We start from the raw sequence: 17,628 nt of genomic DNA on the forward strand, positions 1-17,628 counted from the left end.
ATTCGGCACAGCTCTGATGGAGCCAAGGGAGCTTCACCTATTTACTCCAGCTGAGGATCTGGCCCAGGATGTCCAGAGTTCTAATTTTTTTAAAAGAGTTAAAGTCCCTCCTCCTGCCCGGTCAGTCCCATTGGGTGTTACTACCAATAATTAATTAGCGAGTCAGTCACTTGAGGAGATAAGAGCTTATGTCAAAGCCACTCTCTTCACTGGCTTCCTATGGATCAAATCAAGCTCAAGGTCTCGGTCCTTATCTTCAAGGCACTCCATGGACTAGACCCAGGATAGCCAAAGATCACCTAAGGCTCCAGAGGGAAGACTTGGCACAATGGAACTCTCTATAATAAGGGTAAAGCTCGTCTGCATGGGAGACGGAACTTTCCCAGGGGCTGATCCGAGACTGTGGCCCAAACTCCCCTAGGCACTAAGGACCATCACAAGGCTCACAACCTTCCACTCCAAGGGCAAGGTGCATTTCTTATGACCTGCCTTCTCTAACATGAATACAGAGCAACACGTGTATTAACAAAGCAAAACAAAAAGTCACCCTACCGAAATGAAACACTCCACTGCACACATTTTCCCAAGGGCAGAGGATGAGAGAACAACCAACATGTGACAGATATCAGTCATATCTCTTCATGCATGACTACAGCGATCAGAGTGGTATAAGAACCTATGTAGACTAGAAGGAAGGCAGACTACCAAGAATTCTCATTCTCTCTCTCTGCCCAACACAAAAGCACTAGGGGCCTTATTCTCCACTCATGTACTCCATTTCTTCCCCAGGGGAACTCCAGTATCACACTGATCTATGGGAGAGGAGAATTGGGTGCTTGATACACACGTTTTTTGTTAGTGACCCAGATGATAATAGAATTGTCCAGCAAATAGCCCCAAATGCAGCAGTAGCACCATTGCAAGGAGCAGGGTTTGGGAGGATTACTTCAGTCTTTTATAGACGAAGGTGCTCAGAGTTTCAGTGAGCACAGCCCTACCTTAGCAGCGTGGCCCCAAGGCCCTTGTAAAGTCCCATGATGCCTTTGCTCCGAAGTAGTTCCCTGGTGATTTGCGTCGCCGTGGTCCGTGTCTCCACTACCGACTCTGCTGCCCCAGCGCTGGTGGTGGTGGAGAGCTGGGCTTGTGCTGCCATTAGCTTCTTCTGGGCCGCTGCATGGGAGTGACAGAGTGTTATTTATAAACCTGTGCTATGAATGGGGAGGGATAGCTCAGTGGTTTGAACATTGGCCTGCTAAACCCAGGGTTGTGACTTCAATCCTTGAGGGGGCCATTTAGGGATCTGGGGCAAAAATAAGGGACGGTACTTGGTCCTGCTGTGAAGGCAGGGGACTGGACTCTATGACCTTTCAAGGTCCCTTCCAGCTCTATGAGATAGGTATATCTCCATATTAAAAAACACATCTTTCAATTATCACATGGCACCAGTGCCAAGGCTACACAGGAACTTGGACGTTTCAGAAAGGAAGAGGTCTGTGGTGTAAACTGGATACTGGTGAGAGGGAAGGACTAACAGCACTGGCTAAAGCCAGCCATGTATCCTGCAAGCTCCATCCCCTCCAGAACTGCAGCACCCCTTCCTCAGTCCTGGGCTCAAGCCCAGCTCTGCCACCACACCTCAGTCCTGATCTGTAACATTGCCTGTACAGTTCCACTCCTGGGTCTCTCCTGAGCAGACATGGTCAGTCATGCAAGGCTTGTGTGGTGTGGAGAACTGACCATTATAGACTAGGCTGAGTACAAGAGATCAATGCAACAGGAACTTTAAACCCTATTGGGATACAGGTCTTCAGAGGGGAAAGGCCTCCAAAGCACCCAAAAAATAAGAAAGGCTCATTCCTAATATCTTCCCTTAAACAACCACTTTAAAATAAAACTGAAGAAAACCCCGAAATAAAGTACCTTAGATCTACGCACTATGCTACCTATCTCCCATTACCTTTTAAACCCAAGTGCACTTCTGCCGTTTGGTCAGTAGATGGAGCACATATCAATCCCTGAGCCTACACACATACAGAACAAGGTTTGCATTAAAATTGGCAAGGGAAGGTTCTTGGGGGAGAAAAAAGGAAAAGAGAAACTCTCTGGGCTCATGGGGTGTTTGGGTTATGAGGTTCCAAAATTAGAATGTGACGTTACTATGTGTAATCATAATGGTACCTCCACAGAGGAAAGTCCCTGGATGTGCAGTTGTTATGTACACATCACACTGGGCATACAGTCTCCGAGGGACGCTGGGTATGACAATTTAGCCGCTTTGCGGAATGGAACCCTACAGAGAATATGGATGCCAAGCTGGAAGAATCCTGATCTAAGCTGGCTGCAGCCTGGAGCCAGAAATACTTCCTGATGGGCAAATGCGTGGGGGCCACTGTGGGTTAGCTGAGTAGAACCATTACCTGATGGGCATTGTTTAGGGGATTTTAGGACCTAAGCACCATCCGTGGCAGGACTCCAGAAGAGATTTAGGTTTTAGCAACACTTCTCTCCTTTCTGTTGTTTTAAGTAATTATCTTATAATTCTATTTAAATTATTTCTGTGAAGACACTACTGCCAGCACATGGTGGACAGCTGGTGCATAACTGACAGCTCTGTCAACGCGTCTCACGTGGGCTCCAACAGGACTTCTCCGTAGTCTTAACTCCCTTCCCCGTCCCCAGCGCTGCCCACGAATCTCGGAACTGACACACCACACTGTTTTGTGCTCATGATCTCCTTTCCCTTCCTGCAGCTCTGCCAATTCACCCCAGTCCTGACCTGCAACACCACCAGCTACCCCAGTCCTGGGTTCCTTCACAGTTCTGCCTATGAACCTCGACCTTTACCTGCAGCACCCTTTGCTATTCTAGCCCTAGGCCTCTCCTGAGCAAAAAACACCAATGGTGCCAAATGGTACAATGCTTCTCTACTAGAGAGCAAGCGGAGATCAAATTCCATTCCCTGGCCACACGTGCCTTTGTTTGTCCCTTTCTGTGAGTGGATTACGCATGCTCCAGCCCTGAACCAGAGCTCTCCTTTCACTCTCACAAGGGAGAGTCTTCAGTTTCCTCTCAACCTCGTGAGTCAGAGACTCCACTCTGAGATCAGAGAGGAAACCGGTACCCAGAGAGGCAAGGAGGATACGGGGCAATGAGTCCCACAAAAAGAGCAGGACTGAAACGGTCCCTCCCTCCCCCTGAGAGCAGCATGCCCCACATGGGGAGCTTCCTTCTCTATTCAGAAGAAGCTGATTGACTCTTGTTCTCATTCCCTCACAAGAAAAACAGATGAGCTGCAGGACGGGGCTTCTGCAGGCAACAAGCCACTTGTGACGGGCTGGGGGAGGAGGGGATAATGGGGTGAGACGCAGAGGGGAAAGTATCACAGGACAAGCACAAGGGGACGTTAAACCCTTCTCCTGTGGCATTAATGGAGGAGTTTTAATAATTCATAAGCTGAACGTGATCATCTCTACAGCATGCACAGCAGCCCGCCTATCCCCTCCCATGACTTAAGCACAGGTAGTGAAAATTGCTTCCTCGTGCCACTAGGGGGGGCTCTAAGAGGCCTGCAGGGAAGAGCATGAGGAAAGCTCTGTTACAGCTTAAGACCCCTCTGCAGAAAGGAGCAGTGACCTCTACACTCATTCCCTCCCCTTCTCTCACAGTCTCTCTCCCCACCCCTGCTGAATCCCCTCAAGAGGTAACCCCCACTGCCCGCCTGTTGAACAAGGAAAGAAGAGATGTGCAAGGTACCAATTCGGCCTGCATCCTGCAGCTGGATTTTGAGCATCTCCATGGGAGTGGTGACAATCACCTGGCAGGTGCCTGCCCCGCAGCCGGCCAGCATCTCCCTCAGCAGCGTCAGCTTCTTCCTGCCCAGCAAAAGAGAGATTCAGTCAGAAGATCTGGCTCAGAGTAACGTGCCCCTGGAACACCACAGACAGCTTGGTTCCCTCTAAGAGACGCTCGCTCTCAGTGCAAGGCTCCATCCCCGCGGTGATGGAATTACAGGATGGGGCCACAGCACTGATGCACAGGTACCACCGGCTGGGACTCAAAGTGGAGGTTGTCTTAACTGGGCACAATGAGCCAGCTGGTGTCATAAAGGCTGGGTGTTTTGGTCCAACATAATCTGCTCTGGAGCAGGGGAGCTGACAGCTCCCCCATACACTGAGCTCCCAAGTCAGTCACAGGTACCAGACGTTGCCACAGGGCCATTAGCCTTTAATGGCCTGCAGCTGCAGATGTCAGCAACCAGCAACATGTTCTCCTTCACCTCCTCCAAAAAGCCAGAACCCCACAAAATAACAGAGTCAAGACTTCAAAAAGGAACTGCTGAGTTGGGGTGTTCAATTTAAGACATCTTACTGAGGCGTAATTTGCAGAAAGTGCTGAGCACCTGCCCTTTGAGAATCAGGTCCCCTTAAGGCACCAAAGATGGGTACCCAAGATCATGGTCAAAAAAGTTTTATCAGAAAAATCAGCCAAAGGTTTTTTGTTGACTGCCATAGCCAGGCACCCTCTCTTAGGGCTCGTCTACTCTAAAAGATTAGGTTGGTTTAACTACTTCGCTCAGGGGTGAGAGCAGCATTGTCAAGCTGACCTGCATTGTCAAGCTGACCTAAGTCCCCATGTAGACAGCACTAGGTCAATGGAAGAATTCTTCCGTCGACCTAGCTACCCACTTTTCAGGCAGCTGGATCACCTGCTCCGACGGGAGACTCCATCCCATCAGCATAGGTAGCATCTACACTGAAGTGCTATAGTCGCACAGCTGTGCTGCTATAGTGTTTTAAGGTGTTGTCTACACTTACAAAAGACTCAGTGTCAAGGTGTTATCCCAAATTTGTCCTACCTTAAAAAAAGAAAGTTATATAATAATCTGATAACCAGAGACCTCTGTATCCTAAATATTTACTACAAAAATCTACCATGATGAAAAATAAACAGCCAAAACACTATTTTTTTTAATAGGAGCTACTCTAAAGCAATGTTTTTGCTCCTCCTGATGGCTCTGTAGCAATATTCCAAGGCGGTACCGATACCACTGATCATACAGACACAAAGTCAATTTGGGTGAGCAAGGCGTACGGCTGCATTCATAGAAATACAATCCCATTCGCTTGTTAACCAAATCATAACAATATCCCACTGCATTGACCCAAACACTTGAACAGCCATTGTGTTTTGGGTCAATACTGTGTTTTGAGGGTTAACTCCAGCTCTCTACAAAAGAGGGAAGAGGGCCCTGAACGGTTTCCAAGTAGAATAAGAACAAACACATCAATAAGTGATGGGAGGGGGGTAGAATCAGGTTTATTTTAAAGCCTCTAAGAGAGTCTTACAAGCAATAAGATGTATGAACGTTGTGTGACATTCTCAGGGCACCCAGAGTTGAGAGTCACCTTGTTACCCCTCCCATCAGCAAGAGGAAGCCCTTTTTTGGGGCAGCAACCTGGCCTGCCAGCCCCTCAGTCACTCGAGCTCTCTCCTCTGGGCTATGCCAGCCCTTATTTCACCTTGCAAATTAACAAGAGGTGCACCCCAACCCCCAAGTCCCTTTGAATTGTTCCCCTGTGATATCCCCACCCCTGACACTGGCTACATGCATAAATCCCAGACCCCCTGCACCCAAAGGTGCAGTGTACCCCACTTTAACCTTAAACACTCCTCCTGCAAACCACCCAGCACTTTTGAGCATTTATAATAAAACAAAATAAGGTTTATTTATGAATAAAAATTTAAATAGAAAGAAGAGTGTGCTGGAAATAAGTAGTTAAAATTAAAAAAAAAAAAAAGTCAAAAAATGAACCGGGATCTACACTTATCAATTGTTACCTTTCCTAGCTAATAACATAGATTTCCTCCCGAAGTTCAGTCTATTGCAGAGCTGGCTGGTTTCTCAAGAACCAACAGCCAAAAGTTCATGAAAGCACCCCCCATCCCGGCCAGGGATTTTCTTCAGTGAATGAATACAAAGTGCCTTATCCTACATTGTGTTACACTGAAAACAGACTGGTTTCTATTCACAGGCAAGGTGAACCCCTGCTTGCTACAGTTTCTTTTCTACCTTTCCGTGTTTCAAGTGTTTGCCACAGTTTCTGATGGTTTTCCATTGACTGTGGCAAGGGTAGACAACAGAACCTTGCGTTACCCAGTTGGCTGATTAGGGAGGGGTGACAACTCTCTTTTGCTTGATTGGGTCATCACCGAGACAGATGACCTCCTGGTGACTAATCTCTGCTCCAAGTCCAGACAGCGTACTTTCAATATTCCCAATATACATTATCCCTTAAACATTATCCGCTCATACATCTCGCAACGATTAGGAGTCTTGAGATACCCTACATGCTACTCTTTATGGATAAAAATAGCCCGTGAGACGTGTTTGGTGTAGAGAGTTTGTCAGGTCTTCAGTTACAGCTGTTTGCAAAGAACAGGGGAACCTTTGCCAACAGGTCTCTGTGTCACATATTGAACTTAATGGGCCAGACCCTCGGACAGTGCAAACTCAGCACAACTCCACTGGTTTAAGTAGAGTGATGCTGGATTTACACTAACAAATAATGGTTTGAAAACATCCTTCAAGCCCAGGCTATAAATGAGCTCCTGGAAGCGTCACACTGTTTCCACACCATCACCTCAAACTCAATACAGTGCACTTAGCAGTGGCTCAGAGATCCAGTGAGTTGTCAGCATCTCCTGCCACAGGGAAGAATCAGGTGGCATGAGAAATATCCTCACTCCGCTCTCCTCAGCAACATTCTCCCCCACCCCTTTAAAGCTCCCTCAAGGCTAAATTCACCTATCCAGTGATGTGACAGGATTGCTAGTCAGGCTGCTGCCCGCAGCTAATCCCCCATAGCCTTCATGTCAGCTGTTCAGATTTCTCTACCTCACATCTGCTCTGGGGGAGGATGTCAGTGGAGGGGATTATGGGCATAAAGCCACAGTGAGGATTATCAATGACTAAAGATAGATTTCTCCCTTGAGAACGAAGGAAGGAATTTCTCACTGAGTTTCCTTCTCAAAGCCCCCTGGGCACGGGATGTTCAATGAATCGCTGAACTATTAGACAGTCACCTACAGAGAGTCTGGGTCCACATGGACCTTTTCTCCCCTTCGTTGAGGTGTTTTAAGAGACTCAGTGAGGAAGAAGTAGTCGTCTGCATCTGAAGAAGTGGTTTTTACCCACAAAAGCTTATGCCCAAATAAATCTGTTAGTCTTTAAGGTGCAATGGACTCCTTGTTGTTTCAGTGAAGAAGTGGGTGTTTTCCTAGGGCAGTTGACCCTCACCACTGGATTGAGGGCCTGAATACTTGGGAGAGCTATTCAGCAAGCCTCTGATTGTACAGCAGCCCAAGAAGCAAGGTCCTCACTCCTTTTAGTCACTCAGGAGCCAGGCAGGGTTGTGTGCAATTGAAGGTGAACTTCAAATAAACACTCAATGTTCTATCAGCATCATCAGGACAAATAGATTTCACCCACTACCACCCGGACACTAGGCAAAGGGCCAGCACCTCCACTGGTGTATGTCAGTATGACTCCACTGACTTCTATGCACTATGCTGACAAACACCAGCTGAGGATCTGTGCATACACCATTTTTAAAAAGGTACCAGATCCTGTGTGTGTCTATGCATCGCCCTAGGTGCCTAAATACTACAGTAAACAGCGAATTGTGGACCAGATCCTCAGCTGGTTTAAACTGGCATAGAGCAACTGAGTTCAAAAGGAGTCTCACTTAATTTACCCCAGTGGCAGTCTGACCCCATCAATGCAGAGACCATTTACCATTCCTGCATCCGGTGTAAAATAGAACACCTTCTGGCAAGCATGCGTCAGGGCTGAGTACCGTGGCTGTGGAAGCCATCCGTTTGAATTTCCTGACATATGTCATAAAAACTGCAACCTTAAGGCACCCTGTTCCATCCTCAAAGACAGCTGAACGGTGGACTTCAAACCACCCCCCATGCACACATGCCAGCCTGAGACAAAGAATGAGGATTTTAAACCTGAGTCAGTGATCTTTTGAGAAGGCTGTAAGCAATTGGAATGGCATAGCAGAGCACGGGGAGTGCACCCAGATCTCAACTCCTGGCAGCACCAGCTCATGCATTGTGTGGGTAAGCAAGAAATACCCCAAGTAGTATCTGAATTGGCACCCTGTTGTGTAGCAATGGTGGGCATGGGGTTAAACAGCGGTCATGTTCTAGCCCAGCGCTGACAGTACTTCCGTGATGGGAGAAAAGATGGATGTGAGAGAGACAGCCCTGTCACCCCCAAGAAATAGTCACCTCTGGGGTGGAACACAACAGCTGTTTAACCGCACATATCAATACTACACAAACATACAGGGCTGATCCAAAGGCCATTGGAGTCAATGGGTGTCTTACCATGGGCTTTGGATCAGACTCCTAATACATTTGAACCTTTTGGGAAGAGTGCAAGACATTATAAAATAAAGAGGAATCAGGGTCAAACTTGGGATCTGATGGAAAAAAATATTTCCATCACGAGCCGGCAGAAGGGTTGGGGTGCCTGCCATTTAGCAGCATTAGTCCCCAGCATGCACTGGGGACTAAAACGTCTCACATTTCTGTTCACCGAGCAAGACAATCCTGTGTACACAGGGCAAGAAAGAGGAAAAAATACCCATTTCCCTGCAGAATTCACTTCTGTCAGCAAAGCAGCAATTAACGCAATTGTGCTGAGCTTGCTAGGAACCAAAATCACTGAATCTGCAGCTTTCCAGGCCTATTCCAGAACAGCAAACAAAGCGAAGGTCAAGATAAGAAAAAATATATCTCAGAGGGAAATCAATGATGATAATGTGCCTTGGAGAGGAGCAGTCAGCAACCCAGACAGCCGGACACTGGGATATTCTGTAAGCAAACCACATCTTTTGTAACAAACCGAGACAGTTTTCAACCCACTGAGGCCAAAATACTGGGCAGAGCCTAAATACGAAAAACCCTACACGACTGCCACCGCCCACCACAGCTGTACAGCACACTGAGTTTAGGAGACAAGGGATGTAGCCCTGTGGGGCAGCTTAAAGGCTGCTCTCAGTGCAAATGCTTGTAGAGGCTGAGATTCAAGGCTAAGATTTCCAGAAGTGACTGCTGAGTGTGAGTGCCCAGCCTGAGACTCCTAAAAGGGGCCCAATTCTCAGACAGTGCTAAGCACCGAAGCTCTGAAAAATCCGTTCTCTTTAAAACAGGCCTCAAGTTGGGCACCCACAAATAAAACATCTTAAATGCATGTTGACGTCAAGGGTTCTTATGCACATGTTTGAGTGCTTTCCTCAATGGGGCCCTAGCAACTCCTCTCCTGTTTACATATTGCACAAACGCAGCTGCTATCTTATCGACTGGCGTATGTACCTGGGCCTCCCACTGTGGGAAAGAGCACGCAGAGACTTCCAGCTTCAGGGAGGTGCAGGAAAAACACCTGTCTCCATTCTCTTTAGACTGGAAACCCCCTATTCTCCCTCTCCTGCCTTCTCCTAGTCTGAGGGGCCTCAGAAAGGACAGATCTGTAAGAGGAGCAGAGTGAGAACTCCCATGTGGCTCCTCTGTCTACATAGTTCTTGGAGCCCCAGAAAACTTCCTAGCTGAAACACCAAAATCAGAGGATGACGTCAGCTCTAATGATGGGGATGAGGCACAAATCTGAAGAGACAGAATTCCTGTCAAGGTTTTTTTGCATCTGTGACACACACAGCAAGCCCCAAGCAGAACAAAACCGGGTCGGCTGCAACCTGGAGGATATTACAGCATCCTCCTGGCTGGGTTCCACTTCGAAGAGATCTTACAAGCATGAGGCCTGCTGCACCCGGCTGCCCATAGTGGACTCCTTGGCTGGACACAGCAAGGGGTAAAAAGCAGCTTTTCTTCTCTAAAGTCAAAACACAGAAACAAAAGCACAGGGGGAAATGCAGCAATACTGGTCTCACTGCCAAGTGGGGATGGGCACAGCTAGATTTTAATGTCACGTCCCTCTACTAAAACCCACACTTGAATTATAGCAGAGGAAATATAAAATGCATAATCGGTCTATTCAGAGTTTCATAAGACACTCATGGGGGGGGGGGGGGAAGGAATGTACCAGCAGTAACCAACCCCCGATCATGAGACATCCCCAGCCCTTAAAGCGCCCCCAGGATTTCGAGTACAGTCTCAGTCAGCCTTTTGTAACTGTCTGACTGGGACATGCACAGTTATGCCTAGTGGTCAGAGCAGGAGGCAGCCAGGAAGGAACCAGAGCCCCAGGTCAGTCCAAGCCAGAAATCAGAAGGTGGAGCTGAGGGTCAGAGCTGGGTTACTTGCAGTGTGGCAAGGCAAGGCTGGGAACACCGAGTCGCAGGACCTATCACAGCCATCGGCAAATACCTGGCGCAGCCACTATACTGTTGCTGGGTTTAAGAGCCCGTCTGTTGCCCCTTTTACCAATTAGGTGTAGCTAATCAGGTTGTCTACTACAGGCCCCCTGTGCTCACTAGGTTGCCTGGAGACTGGCTCTGCAGCAAACCCTGACTCCTGACACAACCCACATCTTTGAAGCAATTAATTTTTGCTGGTCACTCAAGGCAGGTTCATGGTAAGACTGCAGTTTTCTGTGGAAAATAACAATAGCTGCATGCTCTGTGGATTGCAGGGTCACTCAAGGATAGTTTGTTTGCGGTCATATAGCATCTGCAACGATACATCTCTCTCTCTCTCACACACACACGCAGAACTTTATTTACGTGTGTGCGCATGCTTTTTATCAGACAAGCAACGCTGACTCATGCAAATCCTGAGCATACTTCCAGCTGGGCAGCCACTGGCAGATCGACAGTTAAGACATTCAAATTCAAACTGCCAGAGAAGATCTTTGCAGCTTCTATTTTTTCAGACTGCGGGAGCTGCAATCACGTCACTAGGCTGGGCATCAGCCAAAGCCAATATGTATTTTAAGAGCACTGTATCTGCAGGTACAGAACTACTAACTGTTCCAGCAAATATGACCTGTTCCGCTCATGCAAGGACCTCCATGGCCATGTTCCTGCACCACGTAAAACTAAACTCCAGACAACAGGCCCTTGGACTAGAATAAACCACCCTAAACAAATGCCTTTGCAGAGCTCTCGTGCTACTTACCATCCTTGTAATCACACGCGCAGGAGTGGAAGCGCATTCACCTGCCGTGCAGTGTGCAGCCATGCCTTTCTCCAAGACAGCAGTGTGTTATTCATGTCTAGGTCTTGGACCAAGAGCTTGCCCAAAGTGCTGCTGATCGACAGCCCTGGAGTTCTTGCTTTAGTCACAGACCAGGTGCCACAGGCTTAGCCACGTTACAGGGCAGGGTGGACGCAGCTCACGCTGGCACGGTCACTAAGGTCCCTTACTCTGTGATTAAGCAGAGTAATTTGGTCTCCTGGGTTGCCAGCCCTGCCCTACAAGCCTGGCTTGCAGGGAAGAGGACAGAGGAGACGGCATTTGCCCCCACAAAGGAAAAGAGCTGCCTTGATGGAAAAATTCACCACAGCGAGCAGTTTGAGGAAAGGGATCAAACACAAGGTGAATGAGGGAGGAGTTGTAGGGGGCATACGCTTGGCTTCATGAATGGGACAAAATGGCCCCCTTCAGTCGTCTTATAGTTAACCACACATGACATCTGCCATAGCTCGGAGAAGGTCCAGTGAACTGTAAGGCAGCAGCAGGGGAAGAGCACTACATGGGGCGAACTCTTTTTATAGGTTAAGCTCTCTCCATCCCAAGGCACTTAAGAGTTACAGGGAGAAAAGGATGCAGACAGAATGGCTATGCAGCAGCTTCTAATGGCCCTTATGCTACCCAGGAGACATTACTGCCCATTCAGCCACCTCCCACTTTCCAGACATAACACAAAGATCTTCCAGACCTCACTCCATTTTAAAATCCGATCTAAATCCGAGCACCTACCGCAGACATGGGGTAGTCCGTATTCAGTAAGGGACAGCCTAGAAGAGCCCCCTTTCCACAGAGGAGAGGAGAGGAGAGAGATGTTCCCATCCCTCTGGGGGCACAGGTGAACTACCCACCACCACTACCAGATCTGGGCATCAGCTCACACTTCCTGCTTTCAAACCAGGACTCTCCCCACAGAGTGCTCCAGCTGACCGGAAACACACTGTTCCAGAGTAGATGCCTCACTGCATTTCTTCTCTGGCCTTGACTCTCACTCCCCAGCACCAGCCAGCATCTACCCGCTGCTGCAGGGCAGGGCATGCGGCAGGCTGAGCCAGCACCTGCCTTTCCCTCTCCCTCTTGCAGGGGGATCCAAGGACAGCGCTGCAGGAAAACACCTCCCTTAATCCACAAGGTCAGTGAGAAAGGAAAAACACCATTCAAACCCTACAGAGCTTCAAAGCTCACCCAGGGCTGGGCAGTGACAGAATCGAGCAGGGACCATTCACGTTTCTCATGCAGGCAGGACTAGCTCTGGCTCCCCAAGAGCCTATTCACGCTCTAGGCTGTCACCTTGGCTGGGGATCAGAGTGGGTTGTGAAGGAGCTTTGCCAGCAGCAAAGACCGCACATGGTGCCTTTCCCCAGCACTGCAAGAGAAACAGGAAGAGACAGGGGAGGGAGGGGCAACGTGCACCCACTCAGCATGACAGCTCGGCCTTCATGTTCGGTGGTCTGGGACCTTTTATTTGAATGCAACAGATTAGGCCTGAGTGGCAGCTTCCGTACTTTATTCATTCCTAGAGGCATATAATTGGGCGCATCGCCCAGTACAGCCTAAGAGTCCCCTGGTGCGATCCATTACTGCCGTGCCTTCCATGACACTGGGGCAAGGCAGCTACTCATCACTTTAGGGGGTGGGTGTGTGTGTGTGTGTGTGTGTGGTGTTATATCTGCAATATTTCACAATGAAGATGAAGAGGGGCTGGTAGCACTGGCTATTGCCAGGCACACAGTAGGAGTAGGGGCTCTCCCAACTCCCCATCGTGCTCTAACACAGCAGAGTCTTAAGTTAGATCCCTGCTGGCTATCCTAGTCCTGGGCCTCTCTCAAGCAGAGCCTGCCAAATCACCCCCCAAGTGCCTGGTGGTTTAGTGATGGGGGTAAATGCAAGGCAATTCGTAGCCGAGACCATATGCAACTGGATTCTCATGCCACCTAGACCAGACCCCAACCAAGCTATCCAGAGCTAGGGGAGTAACTGCACCAGCTATCTCACAGACTCCAAGACTCTTTGGGTTGGAACAGAAAGGTTGCAGCTAACTGCAGAAATGGAGCTTTCCTAAATTAATGCAGTGCCCGTCGCTGCCACAGCATGCATTCAGGAGCAGCAGGAGGTACATGGAGAGGCCTATTAATCCTAACCACAACAACCCCACACACTCACACTCAACCCCAGCACTGCCCACCTCCTTATGCCAGGGAACCAGGAGCCTAAGAGAAATCAAAACTGGAAGTCCACTCCCAAAGCTCCTACTACACTGCTGTACTTGACTCCAAATGTAAGCCATGCTAAGCAGCCTGTGTACTGCCTGTCACAAAAAGTCAGACAGTCTCAGGGTGTGTGAAAGATTCAAGGTACAGTCCTTTCCTCTTCTATTCAAAGCTCTAGAGGCTTCATGGGTAGGATCCAGCCTTCCTAATGCTGAAAGAGTCAGGGCTAAACATTGATCCGCCAGGATGCTAGGTACAGTGAAATGTAGGCTTGCCAGAGGATGCTATTTCTCTGCCGGTCTCAACTGATCGCTCTCTGGATCACCTGGTTGAAAAGATACTCCAAGGGTAAATGGCTGGCAGCTCCAGGCCATTCTCCCCTCCTTTCAACGTGATCCTTCCAAAACCTGTGGTTAGCCTCTGGTCCTCAGATAACCTAGTGTTAATAGCAAGTTAACAATCTGCAACATCTTGTGCTCTGCAACATCTGGGCTCAGAACCAATGCAATCACAGCTCTGTCTCCACTCCAAGCTTCAGACTTAGCTACTTGGAACAAGGACAGATTAAGGACATATCCTCTCCCTGTTTGTACATAGCACAGAATAGCTACAGCTACTGAAAAAGAAACTTAAAATCTAAGGAAAAAACCCATGATGAGTAATTACAGGACTATTGTTGGTGAATAATATGGATCCTCAAGTATGAACATTAACTTGTGATTTAATGACCCCAGAACAACCAAAAAGTCACATACATAAAAGATATAATGGACCAGACCCTCAGCGGGGGTAAATCAGCATGGCTCCATTGAAATCAATGAGCTACACTGATTACACTGTCTGAGAATCTGGCCCTGTACATTATGTGGAGCTGATAAATCAAAGAATTGGTAATCGGATACAGAGCTTTTCAGCTGTAGGTCTCTAGTGCAAATCCAGCTCAGGTAGCTAGTGCTCAAGAGCTGTGACCCTATACATGACAATTGTTTACTGGCTCGTGTGAAACAGGTATCTAATTCCTAGGGGACAAGCGTCCACACCACAGAAGTCCCTACCACAGATTGCTCTCTTATCAGCAGGGTCAGAGAGGTCAAGGACTGAATGGGCCACAGACCCTGAACTGTCCCCTGGGCTGGAGCAGAGATATCTTGGCAAAACGAGCAGTAGCTATTCAATGGATACAGGACTTCAGACTTCATGGCTATCAACCTGGCACCTTTCCCTGGCATTGAATTCACATGAACAAACATTAAATTAAGCCTGTTTTACTGACTTATGACCGTTACATGCAGGTGAAGTAGCAAATGCCAGTATTGCAGAATCAAAATTCACTCCCACTCCCAGCTGCCAAATATCTTCAAAGAAATCTAACCCCACAAGATTGCAAAGCCACGAGCTGGTGCTAAGCTCGGGGTCTTTGACCACCCAGAACTCGATTCACCACCTGCTCAGAATATAGTCATTGCAAAGGTGGGAGGAGCAGAGGAGTGTCCAATAAGGGGTTGAGAAGGAGGGACCATCCCAGCGGTTACATGGCCAGTTGCTGAGGCTATGTTCCTGTGCAGACGCTTTCTGTGGAAATTCTGGCTACAGGAACCCTGGCTGAGATTTGGGACTGTTTCTGGGAGCTTCAATAAAACCCTTCAGGGAGGGGCCTTTTGCTTTCAGTTCTGTACACAGCACACACAGAATGCTAGCGCTGGCTGAACCGGTTCAAAGATGAATCCCATTCAGAATAGCAGGTTGCCCAACTGGGCCTCCCCAGGTTATTCAGAGCAGACCAGTCCCAGCGAGCCCACATCCTAGCACAAATCCCGTTCCAGCACTGCCAGTGGTGCAAGCCACCCACTCACCCATCTTTGGAGAGATGATACCGGAAGAAGTCATTGGCCGCTAGCTTGATGGCCTTTTCTGGTGTCACTAGAGTCAGGTTCACCGCAGCCCCTGGGAAAGAAACAAAGGAAAGGAACACTGTAGCAGCAGGAAAGACTTGTTATCTGGACACATTCAGGAGCACAGTGGATAAGCTTTAGTGGAGTTTAAGTCAAAACTGGGCTAGGAACAAGATGGGAAAAGGTTTCAAAAGTGCCCAAGGGATTTAGACACACAAATGCCACTGAAAGTCAACGTTGGGCTCTTTTGAAAACCTCCCCTGAAGCGTCCCATTTCCATGGCATTGGTGCAGCCCACAAATTCAAATCCCACTGAAGTCAAGGGAAAGACTCCCACTGATTCCAGCAGGCTTTGGATCAGGCCCCCAAGGAGGAAGTACACATTTTATGAGCCCTGCAGGCATCCTGTTAATGCTGTTTCCCAGCTGGGAAGCATCAAGCCCCCCAGAACAAGACTGCCACACTTAATTTGCCTGCAAGTCAGATAACATGTATAGGCCAGAGGCTGTGAAAGGCTCGGGGCCTGATCCAAAGCCCACTGAAGTCAATAGGAGTCTCTCCGGAGACTTCAGTGGCTTTAGATCAGGCCCTTGGCTAGGCAATTGTACTTCTATTTCCTTGTCGTCAGTGTCATCCTTCCAGCAGCCTCCCACTGGCTGCTTCGCATAGCGCTTCACTCCTTGTCTGTAAGGCATCACATCAGAGCCCCTGGGCCAGTCCCAACCGGAGCAAGGAGACTCCCTCCCTCTGCGCTGGTATGTAAACAGTGCTTCACACCCACCGTACTTTTAAGTACTCTATTGTTGAGAGCAACAAATGGCAAATCCCTATATTGTGGCTGCCACAATGAATGGCCTGCCCTGCTCTGTCCTCAGACCGACAGCTATGGAGACCATTAAAATGAGTGAAACACAGGGGCACCCTAACCGTATTTAAGGGAAAGGGAAAACAAAACAATTGCTGCTCCCTGGCTCTGAGCAAAAAGTTGTAATGTTTGGTTCGTTGCTTCAGAGCGTTGAGCCTCCTAGAGACCTGTGTGTCAGAAGGGACCTCCAAGGGTCATGTTGTCCATTCCCATCCTGCACCAGGGCAGGATCGATCCCTAAGCCACCCAGTTTAGGCCATCAAGCTCTCTGGCATCCACAATACTTGGGAAACGTCTTTCATTCACAAAGCACTTTACGCAACAAAGCCCTACCACATGGCTGTGAGAAAGTGTTATCCCCATTTTAGGGATGGGGCGCCCAGGCAGAGAAAGGTTAAGGCCTATATTTTCAAAAGGATCCACTGATCTCAGGTGCCCAACCTGACGTAACTCCTAATTTTCATAGAGAATGAGCACACAGAAATTCATCCAGAGTCCACGAGAGCTGCAGGTGCTCAGCACCTCTACAAATTTGGCCTCACATTTCTCAGGATGGGCACCCAAAAGCCACATTGCAGAACCCAAAATCTGCAGGCACTTTTGGAAAATGGAAGCCCTAAAGGACTTGCCCAAGGTCACAGAGTGAACCAGTGTCAGAGCTGGGACCAGAACACTGGAATCCCTGGCTCCACGTCCTGTGGTCTGACAACACCTCTCTCCACACTGTGGAAAATCATCCTTGTAAGCAAAGAGAGCCTCCACTGGTCCCTGTCAGATAGGATAGGCCTACAAGGCTCTCTCCAGCTACCACGAGTCTATGTTGGCTGGCAAAATCTCAAACACCTTCCTGGTATGAGACAGACAGATCAATCTCTTCACTTCACCTCATCAATGAGCAACCATCAGATGGCAGTAACTTCCACAAGCATTACATCCAGGAGATCCTGTGCTGAGTCACACACTGTCTTACTGGGACTCTTGCAACCTCCTCGCGAGGCCAAATATTGGTTCGGTTTCAAAAGGTTTCCTAAAATGTTCCTTCTCCAGGGGCCTGAGTGTGAGATCAATAATCGCAGACTCGACCCTCTGGTGCCACACACCTGACCCCTACCACTGATGCACGAAAGTTTTCTCTTGGATTTCCCTAGTGCCACTCCCCAGAGTAAATAGGCAGCACGTTCACAAGGCCCCATTCTCAGATGTGTGCGCCTAAGGTAAGTTCCTATTCGAGTGCCCAAATACAAGAGCTGGATAATTAACCAAGTTAAACACACACACACACGCTGAGTGTTCAGGGGAGATTCTTGCAGCAGAGAAATATACCTCCTCATCCCCCACCCTATGTCACTAAATAACGTTACCTAGGTAAAAGTAAGAAAACCAAATATCAACCTCCCAATTTAATATCTGTGCAGATGCTTCGGGGGGGAAAAAACTAATGACA

The 17,628-nt window shown here is 48.5% G+C and overlaps 1 protein-coding gene across 7 annotated transcripts in view; it reads right to left on the reverse strand.

The window, feature by feature from the left end:
• The window catches only part of SLC25A22 (solute carrier family 25 member 22), an 86,796-nt gene that overhangs the window by 11,194 nt on the left and 57,974 nt on the right, over positions 1-17,628 (reverse strand). For all 7 annotated transcript variants that reach the window (XM_074954780.1, XM_074954773.1, XM_074954774.1 and 4 more), the window contains 3 exons: positions 15,281-15,371; positions 3,754-3,872; positions 999-1,170 (listed from right to left, as the gene is read on the reverse strand). In XM_074954780.1, coding sequence (XP_074810881.1) covers positions 999-1,170; positions 3,754-3,872; positions 15,281-15,371 — 382 coding nt within the window. The remainder of the gene's footprint in view (positions 1-998; positions 1,171-3,753; positions 3,873-15,280; positions 15,372-17,628) is intronic.

This window comes from Natator depressus, chromosome 6 (assembly GCF_965152275.1).
Source record: "Natator depressus isolate rNatDep1 chromosome 6, rNatDep2.hap1, whole genome shotgun sequence".
In the NCBI taxonomy this organism is placed as follows: domain Eukaryota; kingdom Metazoa; phylum Chordata; order Testudines; family Cheloniidae; genus Natator; species Natator depressus.